The 13,244-nt window shown below is 40.6% G+C and overlaps 1 protein-coding gene across 17 annotated transcripts in view; it reads right to left on the reverse strand.

Moving 5' to 3' along the window:
• Positions 1–8,887: 8,887 nt before the first annotated feature.
• Positions 8,888–13,244, reverse strand: part of JAKMIP3 (Janus kinase and microtubule interacting protein 3) — a 90,650-nt gene continuing 86,293 nt past the window's right edge. For all 17 annotated transcript variants that reach the window (XM_044420734.1, XM_044420740.1, XM_044420737.1 and 14 more), the window contains 2 exons: positions 11,032–11,097; positions 8,888–8,938 (listed from right to left, as the gene is read on the reverse strand). In XM_044420734.1, the coding sequence (XP_044276669.1) occupies positions 8,888–8,938; positions 11,032–11,097 (117 nt within the window). The remainder of the gene's footprint in view (positions 8,939–11,031; positions 11,098–13,244) is intronic.

The raw sequence follows: 13,244 nt of genomic DNA on the forward strand, positions 1-13,244 counted from the left end.
TTCTAAGTATCACATGTAAGTGACTGACAATAGTTACTGTGTTCACACATGACCCCAAATTTGTCTAGGACTGTCAGCCTTCACTTGTGAAGTGACAATGTACCAGACATTCTTTGTGATAATCACATGATCATGCTGCTGGGATATGTATACAAACCACATAGGCTTGGTTAGATTAAAATGTCCACTCACATTATCATCATCATTTATAATACACGCATACAAACATGATAATCTCCATACAGGGTGTTCAATCCAGACGTAGGCAGGTATGAAGGGGCTGGTAGAAGCAGACTTCTTTGCCGCCGCCACCACCACCTCTTCCTCTGTATGGCAGTCCTATCAGGATCCTACAAATGTTACACAGAGGTCTGGGGGACTATGCTGAATTGGGTATGCTATGGTGCAGGGGGCTGAGGGAGAAGGTGGCAATCCCTCTAGATCAGGCAGAAGCTTTCCTTCCTCATCCCACCACACCACAGCCTTCTCCACTTGGCAAGAGCCTGGTCCACTTCTGCTTTTGTGGGCTGGGCTGGGCTGGGCTGTAGGGTGCCTATGCACCTAACTGGATTTAACCCAGTGCACTGAAGTGTGCACTGGTTCTCAGGCAGGGCATGAAAATTTCATTTTTCAATGAAAGTCAACAAATATAGTTGCTTTTCTCTACCTATGGCTGTTTCTCTCCTTCACATAGTAGAATAAGCTACCCTCTGATGAATCTCTCTTTTCCATTGACTTCTTAACTGACCATTTTAATAAAGCCAAAGCTTTGGTTGTTTGTTTTAATACTGGGTACAGTCCAGCAGGGATGTTTTAAAATGAAAAGGTTGCCAGTGGGAATAACTAACAGGTAACAAGAAACTGAAGTTTCCCTATAACCAACCAATGCCCCCAACTGTGCTGCAAAATCTACATGGGGCATAAGTGCCAACCATGATGCCATTATTCCTGCCTCAGGAACTTCATCTAATTGCATCACAGGAGACTGTAAATTCAATCTGGCAGTGTCAACTTAACCCACTTCAGCTTTTTAAAAATAGCTCAGACGTTAAACCAAAATCAAAGTATGTTGCTTGCCTTTAAAGAATCAGAGGGTCTGGTGTTTTTTTTTTTTTTTTAATTGTCTGGGATAATGTTCCACACCCATTTACATTTATGCATGGATGTTCAATACAATCTAAAATAAATCTAATAAAGAAGACATTTTACATTTCAACATTAAAACTCTATAGCTATGGAGTTATTATCAATAACTCCATAACTTAGCAATTATCAATTAGCCCATCAAAGCTGGAATTGTTCCGTTAAAATGATTCAGATTTAGTGACCACTTTGAGCAGAACCACTAAAATCAGTAAAGCCTAATTCAGTCATGACTGACTCAATTCTCAATGGATTTCAATGGGTCAGAGCTAAGCATTACTAAGTCTAGATCTGCCCTGTATCATCAGATCTGAAGCTATTAGTGTTGTTGCACTGAAGTAATAGGAAATATTCTACACTTAAGTTTATCAAGTGATTTATAAAGTACTGTGAAATACACTTTTTGTTTCCCACACTGAATAGTGGTTTTAGTCTATCAATTTTAATTTGTTACATATAAATACAAAATAGTACTTGGAAAATGCTAATCTATCACCTATATTGAATTTGGATAGCACAAACCTTTATCTAAATTAAGGCTACAATACTAGGTCCTTTTACTTTAGAGTAACTCTTATCAAACATAATGATTTAAAAACTGCACAGCATTATGCTATGAATTAAATTAATGAATTACTCAGCTTACAGACCAATAATTCATCAATGATAAATGATATTTAATTAGTAGATCAGCATGTTTACTGGACTGTTTTCTCCAGACTATTGCAAACCTCTGCTGCACACCATGAATAAAATATTCCAGTCTCTGATAAGCCACTAGGAGTGCAGGGATATGACAATTTCTCTCATTCCTCACCCTTAAATTTAGTTCATTTCAAACACTGAAAGTTACTTTTCTTTATTGAAAGGTCCACATGACAATTTCAAAGCATATCTGTGCATATTTCTCCTTACACAAATATTTTAGCCAGGAATTTCCCTCATGTAATAGATTTATAATGCTGTTTTCTGAAATATACATATTTAGTATACTTTTTATTGGTAAATTCCACTCCAAGATCGATGTTCTCAGGATGACCATCCCCCCTTTGGCTGCACCCACTTTCTCCAAGCATTAATCATTTGGTATTTTCCCAGTTTTTGCACAGTTCTTCCCACTCCCATTCTAAAAGACTTGAAAGACTTTTAAGGCTTTGTTGTTGTTATGTACCATCAAATTATCTCTGACTTATGACAGCCCTATGCATTTATGTGATCCAAAATCTCCTGTCCTTGATAGCCCTACTCAGTGTTTGTAAACTCAAAGTTAAGGGTGCCTTTATGGAATTGATCCATTACATATTTGGTCTTCTTCCTTTTTCTCTTCTGCCTTCAACTTTCATCTTCAGTGATCCTAAGACTTAGTTACTGATACTAAGAGCATTACAGTGTAATCCAGAGTACCTGCTCATAACTGTCCATATGTACAGCATTATGAGGAGATTCCGAGAGTAGCTGTTGGTGACATGTAGCTACATGAGGGTGTGTCATGTGGAGGTGGATAGAGACCAGTTTTCCCCTGCAGAAGAGGGCAGAATGTGTTCCAGTGGAGCAAATCTTCAGGAGCCAAGGCTCAATTTGGATACCAGGAAGTACTTCCTGACAGTTAGGACCCCAAGGGTATGGAATGGGCTTGCACTGGAGGTGGTTGAGGCCCCATCAGTGAGTGTGTCCATGGATAGGCTGGACATACACATGGTAAGCATGTCATCAGTGGAGCCGGCTGAAGCAGGGTGTCAAACTAGATGGCCCAGAAGTCCCCTTCTGCCTCGCTCTGTTTCTATGTTGCCTCAGGGAATGAGGAGGAAAGGCTGATCTACTGCAGAAAACCATGCACACTAGCCAGTCCTGTCTCTTTCCGTCCTTACCCAAATGTCCACAAACCTCTGGGTTCAAGACTGGTCTTCCAATTTCAGAGCCACAGCTAGGACAGTTACTTCCACAGTGGCTGTCATAGGACAGGGTTAGGACTCCAAGTTCTCCTATTTAGACTATGTCTGCTGGCTATATGATTGTACCTTTAAATTACAGCATGCTGGCATTCCTGTTCTTTGGCCCTGCCACCTTACTCCTTACCCTGTCCACCATGATGTTACACCTTAGAGCATTTCAGAAATTGAATTTATCCCTTGGATTGAAAGAGGTTCCCTACCATTGGCTTATAACCTCACTGAAGAACAGGTTGCCTGCACTTAGTCTCATTTGTCAGCCCATTACAGGTCTTGAATAAGATTAACACATGTTTTGAACCTTTCCTCAGGGATTGTTGGTTCATGACTTCAGTCAGGTGGAGTGGACAATGAATATACCTTACCTTATTTTTAAATAGTAATTTTAACCATCAGTGAAACAAAGATGATTTTAGATCTGTCATCAGAACACACCATTATAAAGGTTTAAATAAGTGTCATGTAATCATGCTATGATTGCTTTAGAATGTTTTGTAATAGACGGAACGACATGTCTCCCTCTAAAAGCCAACTCAGACGGGGAGTATTTGGTGGGACTGCAATGAAAATGGGTGGGCTGAGGATCTAGAAGAATAAAATATTATGATTAGGGGAATCCCAAGATTTGTTGAACAGATTTATTTGACACTTCCAAGACCCACTCCCCAAATGGTTCAATGGGGACTGAGCATGCACAGTAGCCATGGAATGCTACCTGTCAGTTGGAAGAGTAAAATAAGGGGCAATAAGGGGTAGGGTGATGGGAATCAGTGGAGTCCCCTGAAGGAGGACCGGCTTATTGGCTGGAACCCTGAAGAGGAGCACTCCTATTAGGAAATGAGTATAGCTGCAACACCTTCTTGCATGTCCCATTTGTACCCATCTCTTTTTAAAAGTAGCACAAACATACATTTACCATTACAATCCTGTTGATATCTAGCTTGGCATACAGTATGGTCTCCCAAAGCCCATAAGAAGAGAATTATCTGTAATCTATAGACATTACCTTTATATCATTTGTTCACCATCTACTTATGTCTACATGCAGTATAGATACATAGCTTGCTAACATCACACAGCCCTTAGTTTTGATTTGAGCTCCCTCAAGTGGTTGTTCCTATTGTGAGAATAAAACAGTAGTGCAATGATGTTCCACCTTACATCCCAATTATTATAACTTTGAAATGAATATTTTGCTGCTGAGTGGAACATTGTTCCAAGCAAATATGCTTAGAATAGCTTCCAAAGAGAAGAAAAATGTATGTGGCTGCCCTACCGGCACCCAACAGATTATTAGCAATTTTATTGGATTTCTAAGAGCTAACATACCCTGTAAACCACACCTGACTTAAACTGAGGTAGACATCCTTCACTTTGAGAAGTTTGCAAAGGGCACTGCACTGTGGCTTCAGTCATGTTTGTACTTATCTTGGTACTAAGTCTTATGGAAATCAGTAGAGATTATTTCTGAGACCTATGAAAAGCATTGTATCATAAGGCTGCAATAATTGCTTGAAAACATATCCCATTGAAATTAGTGAAACTAATTTCAGTTTGTCTGCTTGAACACAGAAACTGTTCTGTGTGATTTCTCTGCACAGTTTCCTTCTTTTGACTCCTTACTAAGGGGTACCGATGCAGTGGTGTGCCAGCTGGATCTTGAAGTAAGGGAACTCTGCTGTCTGCCAGGTACACATATCTGGAGTGTGACAGACAAGCTGGCATGTCTTCTTCTCCCAGGGCTCATCAGCTGCTTCTGGTGATCAATGGGGATGAGTGACACAGCCAGGCCAGAGATAGGTGAGATCACTCAGGACTTTGAGGCTTTGGGCAAGAGACTCAAAGGACTGAAGGTTCAGGTGGGTTTTTCCTCACTCTTACCAATCCACAGACATGGGCCAACCAGGGAGAGAAGAGTTGTGGAGATGAATAACTGGCTGAGGACATGGTGTTGGACAGAATGCTTTGGGTTCCTTGACCACAGCAACCCGTTCCTCACCAAAGGACCTCTGGCAATGGATGGGGTTCACCTCACTGGGATGGGGAAAAGGACCTTTGGGAATGCTGTAGCAAGCTTTGTCCAGAGAGAGAGTTTAAACTGATTGGGGGGGTGGTGGTCTTGGAACCAGGAACTACAGGAACCCATCAAAATCAGTCAGGTGAAGGAACAAGATCAGGGTCTCAGGGACAGGGTGATGTAGGGACTGCAGGCTTTGGAAAGGCTCCTGCTATGCCAGGGAGTATGGGAGGAAGAAGGAGACTGGGGGAGCTTGGGAATGAGGTTTGCAGGAAATAGCTGAAATGTATGTACACCAACACTAGAAGCATGGGAAACAAGCAGGAAAAGCTTGAGGCTATCCTGGGAATAGGTGGGTATGGCCTGGTGTGGATCACAAAAGGAGTAGCACTACATGTTAAGGAAGGGATAGGGTGCAAATAGATGGGAGCATAATAGAAAGAGACCAGGTAAAGGTGATCTGGGTAAGATTAATGGGTCTAGAGGGGGGCAAGGACCTGATAGTGGGGTATGTTATAATCCACTGGGTAAACTTGAGGCCCTGGATGGTCTCTGATAGATCAGATTGGAAGGATATCCTAGAGGAGGGACATGGTTATACTGGGAAATGTCAGCCTCCCTGATATTAGTTGGGAGGTGCAGTGGATAGGTCCCTAGAAGTTATGGTGAGAGGGGTTTTCACCCAGAGGGTTCAAGAGGCTAGAATGGGGAGAAACATCCTAGACTTGGTTCTGACCAACATGGAGGATCTGCTGAATGAGGGGCAGACTAGGAGAGCTCTGGATGCCAGTGACCATGCTGCAAGATCAGGTATGAGTGATAGGTCAAGTACTAGAAGTTGGGGCTCCACAAGGGCCAACTTCAGTCAAGCATTTATCTTGGGGTAGTTGTCAATAGTAAGTTAAAAATGAGCCAGTAGAAGGCTTGTGAATGAATGGCCAGAAGCATGGCTTCCAGATAGAGAGAGATGTCAGTACTGCTCTGTAAGAATTTGGTGTGCCCACAACTGGAGTACTGTGTCCAGTTCTGGGCTCCACATTATAGGGGAGATATAGCTAGGCTAGAATTAGTTCAGCACAGGGTCATGAGGATGGTAGCTATATTGAGGTGAGATTGAGGGAGCTGGGTCTTTCAGCCTGAAGGAGAGGAGACTCAGGGGGGATCTTATAACAACATGTAGGTATGTGAAGGGATGGCCTGGGAGACCACTTCTGATTAGCTATATTTCTATAATGAGGTGTGGGTTTAAATATACAAACTTTTGAATGCAGTTTAACTGGCTTGCAGGTCTGATGTGTTTTCATATATACACCAAATTTAAGGATTTTTTCATTTCCCAAATGATAAACTTGGATGTACTAGAGGTTCAGAAACTGCATCAAAGAAAAATTAGCCTCTGTGGCTTCTGTGAAAGGCAATGAATGTATAAAATAAACCAATAAAGCAAAGTTATTAAACAATATTTATGGTAAGGGTTTAGATCCATACTGTTAGAATGAGAATGATGTTAGGCATAAGTCACCAGGATGTTTATTTATAAGGTGGTAAATGCATGAAAGACCCACTTCTCACCTTTGGGGTAGCTCTTGGTGGTCAAGAGAGCTGGTCTTTTGTTTCTGTCCTTTCCTTGCTTCTTCTTTTGGAACAGCTGTTAGGGAATCTCTCTCTCAATCTCTCTCCTGCTTTTGTATATCCACTCATAGACCTTCATTTTGCCTCTTGGTTGTTCTTTCTCTTGGCAATTTAATGTTCGTTTGTTATTCATCCTGTCAGTTTCTCTGCTTCTTAATTTACAGGTGACACTTTGCAACATCTGATCCAAAAGATCCACTTTCATTTGCTGCTTGTGCTTTCTTAGTAGATGTCATGGAGATTTTCCATTATAGACCTTATAGATCCATATAACTTTAGCTTCAATTTTCTTCCAGCCTTTGTTCCAGTTTTCTTTTAGGTCTAAGAAACTTCATCAAGGAACTCAAGTGCATTAAACTTAATATATTGTGCCATTTTTCCACTCGTGCTGTAGAGAAGCTTCACTGATATTTCACAGCAAATGACACTTGGAAGCTTTGTAAATTGTCTCCAACTTTATTACCACACTCTCCTTAATCATTAACATCTGGGGACAGTTAGCAAACCATTTCATACATTTTGTATTGTGGGAAAGAAACATATATTTATTCAATAATTATAGCCAATCTAATTAACCTCTAGCTCCCCATTCCTAATGAATGAAAAACATTCTGGAACATATTTTTGTTTTGTTTTCATTTATCCACTTGTTCATTCTCATTTTCACCACTGACTAACCTGGAACTCTTTCCAATCTTCCTTCAAAACATGTATTCACTCAACTACAAGCAACAGTACAATGGACTGAAATACAGAACATGTCACATTCACTTCTTTACAGAAGCAATTTACTGCCTGCTTAGCAGGGAACCAAAATGTATTCACTTCATCTGAATGAGTTGACTGCTTTTCATGTAAAGCTGAAAGTATTCAGAGCAGCAAAAATGAGGCTTCCATTACAGAAGCCATTAGTTGTCTCTATTTTTTTGTTTTTGTCTTTTTGGCTTTCTTTGACAATTGTAATACTAATTTGTAAAAACTCTTGAATTATCCTTGTCAGAAGATCAGATGTCATTTCAAAATAAAATTCAAAAAATTTTACAAAAATGGTCAAAAATGTTAGATCTTCAGTCTTGCACCTCAAAATACAGTATATAGATTAATTTCTTGAAATGACAATGTTGGGAACTATTGTTATATAGATCCAGAGGCTTCTAGCTTTCTCTCTGGATCTGCAAGAAGAAAAAAGAAAAAATGAAAGATGCAGAAATTACTCAAAAGGAAGGTGAAAATGATCTGTCACCTTACTTCTCTACCAGACTCAGTGGCAATTTCCTACTTCTGGTACCTGCTGAGAGGGTGCACCACAGAAGCTGAATAGGCCTGGATGGGACACTAATGGATCAAAGTTGTGTGTGTGTGTGTGTGTGTGTGTCCATCTGTGCATTTGTGCACACTGTGAACAAAACACCAAGTGGGAGACAAGCTAGAAAGTACTGCTGGCTTAATTTAGCAAAGTCCATTTTTGTTAAATCCCAAACAAGGCATTGACTGTAATCCTATATATGTTTACTCAGAAGCAAATTTCATTGCATTCACTTTATCTACTTACAAGTTTTATATGCAACTGTGCATCCAATAAAATGTCAGAGTGGTGTTCAACAGAACTTGTTCACAGGTGATTGTGCAGAGGACTGCAGTATTCATTAATGTATATGCACACTGAAAAACAAGTCAGTGTCCCTTCTTTGTAAGGAGCTATTGAATTTGGTCTTTGGGTTGTATCCTATGGTACCGTTCTACCAGCAAAAGGAAACCACTTTTGGAACTATTTCCCCTTCTTTGCTACAGTCCTTGCACTCACTCCTGCTTTGCAAGGTTGGGAGCCTTCCAGGTCAAATTTTGGGTCAAGTGGGAGACTACAGTGGGAACAATAGTTCTATTGTGCACATGGAAGTCTTGTAAAATAGACATCAGCTTGCACAAGATTGGATCCAAGGGTTTAAGTAGAATTTTCTGGTTTTGCTTTTTGGCCTTCCATTTATTTTGCAAGTCCTTTTGGGGTGGATTGCGGCTGGACAAAAACATTTTGTAGCATTCTGCAGGCCACAGTATTGATAAGAGAGCTTTAAAGCCTGACTGAAAGTAGAGCAGGAAGAGATTAACAAATAAACAGAGTGCTTACCTCCAGTAGGTGGGTAGTCTACTATGACCAAAGAATGAAAGCTAAAGAAAAAAATAAGAATAAAAATAAAAACTGAAAAAAGAGAACAAAAAAAAAAAAAACCAGAAAAAATTGAAAGAGAGAAAAAGAAAAAAAAAACATTATAGTATAACTAGTAAGAAACCACTAATGAATCTAGACAAGAGCAAAGCTTGACAGTCTGTTGAAAGGAGGCAAAATAAGCTGCCTCAGGTGAACTTTCCAATGTTCCTGTTTCTACAGATGCAATGAGTAGAGTATATAAGAGGCACTCTAGTTCCTGTGTTGCTTTACTTTTAAACTTTTACATTCTGTGGGGCAAAATTTTCTTGATTTTGTAGCATACACTGTTATGAAAATTTTCAGCTAAAATACAACAGCAAACAATTCAAATAAATAAATACATAAATGTGTATATATCTGGAGAGGCCCTGATAGTTTTTTGGTAACCACACATGGGATAGAGAGTTGCATTTGGAACCCAAGAGGGTCTTGGAGTGATGGGGAACAAAATCAAGGAATATTTCAATATTCTTATAACAATGTCCATATTGAGTACCCTAGTATCATTTGAAAAATTAAGGTGTAATATTGTACCTCACCATTTCACTCATACAGAAATGTTCTTAACCCTGTGCTATTTTGAAAATCAATCTCACCAAGATTGAGTGTGATCAGTCTTTTGACAATGCAATCCTATACTTGACTACCCAAAAGTAATCCCACTGAATTAAATGAAACTTACTTCTAATTAAAGCCTAAATTCAACACAGATAAGCCCATCTAAATCAGCAGATTTAAGCATGCTTTAGTCTGTGTTGGATTTAGCCCTATGTGTATATAGGGCTACATCATTAGTCTATTCTAGAATGGGTGACCTCTGGCTTTGAAGCTGTTTTAGTCTAAAATTCTCACAACCTGTCATCATCACTTGCTGCCCCCAATCACTTCTTATATTTTTCAAATAAAATTCACTAATGAGTGAATAATTTTATTCCTTGTTCTCTCAGGCAACTATACCACAATTCAAACTCAAAAGCACTATTACTTCTGAGAAAAGTAAGCTTCTCATAGGTTCACTACCCACTGAAATGAATGGGTACATTTGCCATTGTTCCACTGTTTTGGTGGACACAAAGCAATGCCAAAGCAGCAGTCTGCCTTCTGCATAGTTCTGGGTAGGGGACAGAGGAAGGAAAGGGATCTTCTGGATTATATTTATTATAGGTTTATGCTGAAGGCTAGGTTAGAAAGGGCCTGCAAGCTGCATATGAGTCCCAAATCATTTTTTCCTGCCTCTGCCTAGCTTACACACATGCTTTGGCTTTTCAGAGAGGGGTTCCAAACCTGGTACCCAGAAATGAGGGACCAGTGCTGCTCCCTGTTCATTGATGTTGTTCAGCTGCTTCTCATCCCTGCTGCTGGCTCACAATGAGTGGTATGAGGAATCATGGAAGGTGCCTTACTCTGGCAAGGGCAAGTGCATGGGGAAATCTGTGTGGCATGCAGCTCCTAATCCGGCAGTGCAGCTTCTTGTCCTGATGCTCATGCCAGAGGGGTGGCATGGGGAAAGCCATTATATCACACAGTCTCCAACCGGGCATTGCCAACCAGCAGATTTTCAATGCTCCCAATTGTGTGAGCAGGAATCCCTTGGTTGCAAGGGAATCAAATGAGTGGTACTGCTTTTCAGCTATTGCCAACAAGCTAACTGCTCTCTCCTGGCTCAAAGATCTTTAGGACAAAAGGCAAGAAGAGTGAACACTGATAGTTGCACCAACTGGCAGCGTCAGTGATGCTGTCTGGTTAGCTGCTTGCCAATGGGCTGCTCTTGCTAATCGGCCTGCTCGTTCTCACCAAACATACTTGTTTGAATGCTAGAAGCAAAAACTCCACTTTTCTATCACCTCAGAAGGTTGCTTAATAACAGCGTTATGTGTTTGTCTCGATACTTAATACTGTGTCCAGTTCTCAGCCTTTTGGCTAAGATCAAGTGCAGTAATGTAGTGACCAAATAATTCCAACTAGACCTTAAGGAGAATGACCCATATTAAATGAGGCTGTTCCAAACCCACAATCTTTTCTACACACTTTCTTTGAGCATAGTTTTTGTAATCATTCATTTTTTTTCACTTTTATTACCATACCTTTTCTTCTAGTTCCTTTATTTGCCTTTTTTGAGCTTCAATTCTTTCTTCTAGCTCTTTAATTCTCTGTGAAAATCAAAATTTTGTGTAAATTTGGGCTGGAGGGAGATTTTATCTAAAAGACTTGTTAGAAAAATTCAGAAAAAAAGCTTAGCTGTGGTTGTGATGCAAATCAACCAGACATTTCTGTTGCCTCTGATGCCTCATTCCACTGATGAGCCTGGAGACATTCAGGTTAGATTCCTATGACTATCTGTTTTTATACTGGGGTGACATTTTATGAGAGCTCGCATAAAGGTTACCTAGAGAGGATACTAGTTTCAACAGTCCTGCTGTCAAAGAGAGCCCCAGTCCTACAGAAGTGATATTGGGTGATAGCTGTGCCTTCCAGGAATGAATCCCTCACTTCTCTGTATTGGAATTATGTTATGTCCTCTTATCTGTCAGACACAATAAATATCCAACATGGGGTGGGCAACATGTGGCCTTCCAGATGTTTTGTCCTATGACTCCCATCATTCCTAACCAACATAACTATGATGAAGGTTCATGGAGATTGTAGACGAAATTACCAATCTAAGAGAATCACATGATGGCTATAACCTGAGATGAGGTTCCAGACAGGAACTCTAGGATAAAATGCTCATGGATACTGTGCAAATGCTTCAGCAATAAGCATTCAGAAAATGCTTCTGCACTCAACGATGTCCCTAACCCATATCTGTAGCTTCCACTGATGGGGGTGGGGAATATGCACGGTATAATGCCAGCAGCAGCAGCATCTCTACCATCACCACACTACCAAACCCCACCTTTCTTCCTCCTGGCAGAAACCCAAGGTGGCTTACAAGGTTCTCCTCTTCATTTCATCTGCACAACAAGCCTGTGAAGTAGGTTAAGCTGAGAGTGAATCACCCAGTGAGCTCCATGGCTGGGTGGGAACTAGAACCTGGATCTCTTGAGTCCCAGTTTAACACTCTAAGCACCACACCACACTGATGGTATGATGATGAGGGGCTGCAGCTCAATGGAGTGTATGTATCATGGCTCAGTGCTAAAAGGTTTTGCATGTGGAAAGTCCAGGTTTGATATTTGGCATCTTCAGGAGGGGAAGGAAAGAATCCTGCATGAAATCCTGAAGAAACACTTCCAGACAGTGTCAACAATACTGGGCTAGATGAACCAATGTTCTGGTTCACTTTAAGGCAACTTCCTGTGTCCCATATCTGTAGTTACCTAGTTACAATGAAACTAACTATGGCTGTGGTCATGCAACACATAAGCTACCCTGTGAATAAGCTACACAGTGTGGGATGTCGGTGGACCAAACCAGGCTGCACCTGATAGATAACTGGGCTCATCTATAGCTTGTTCACTTCCTCCTCCTCCCTCAATGTTCCAGCTGGTATCCCAGTACCTTCCACGGCAGAACCCCTCTTGTCTCCCCATCTGCATTCTGATTGCAACACTTTTAAAAATATTTTCCAAAATGCACAATTGTATTTTTTCTGCCACAGAAAGTGGTGAAATTGCATTCATTTTTCTAAATGGGGGAGCAGTCAGCCTTTGGCCAATGTACTCTTACAGCTGTTCAAAATGTGTAGTGATCTCATCAATTTCCATGTATGTTTCAGCTGCCAAAGGTAGGACAAAGTAAGTAAGGTACAGAGAAACCGACAAGGAAGACTGCCTATAACCGAGTTTGTGCATTGACGACAGAGAACTGTTGTCAAGTTGAAAATGATGAAAAAGCTGAAATAGAAATAGGTGCATCAAAAGGGAGGAAAATATTTGGCACTTTGATATGTGATCCTCCTAAATGCTGAATTGATAGCTCTTTGTGTATCCCATATTTTCAAAACTTCCCTAAGTCCCCAGCTACTCCAGAACAGGAAAACTACTCCTTCTCCATTTTGTGACTCTTTTTTGGAGTACTTACCAATGCAGTTACTGCACTACCCTGTCCATTCTAAACAACCCTCAGAAATGTACACAAATTGAATGGCTGGGAAGTAAATGGCCCTAATGCCCTAATCCACATCTTTGACTCTATCTAGCAGAGGTGGGGAAACTGTATATCTGTCAGTCACAGCCAAAGAGATGGATTATGAACTATCAATTCAGTACTTTAAGCAGAGAGACCACTTAGAGTTGAGCAGTTGCTCAATTCCACAAATTTGTCCTCCCTGCAAAAAAAAAAACCCCAAGCACAA

Source organism: Varanus komodoensis, unplaced genomic scaffold, assembly GCF_004798865.1.
Source record: "Varanus komodoensis strain SLA01 unplaced genomic scaffold, ASM479886v1 scaffold11, whole genome shotgun sequence".
Lineage (NCBI taxonomy): Eukaryota > Metazoa > Chordata > Lepidosauria > Squamata > Varanidae > Varanus > Varanus komodoensis.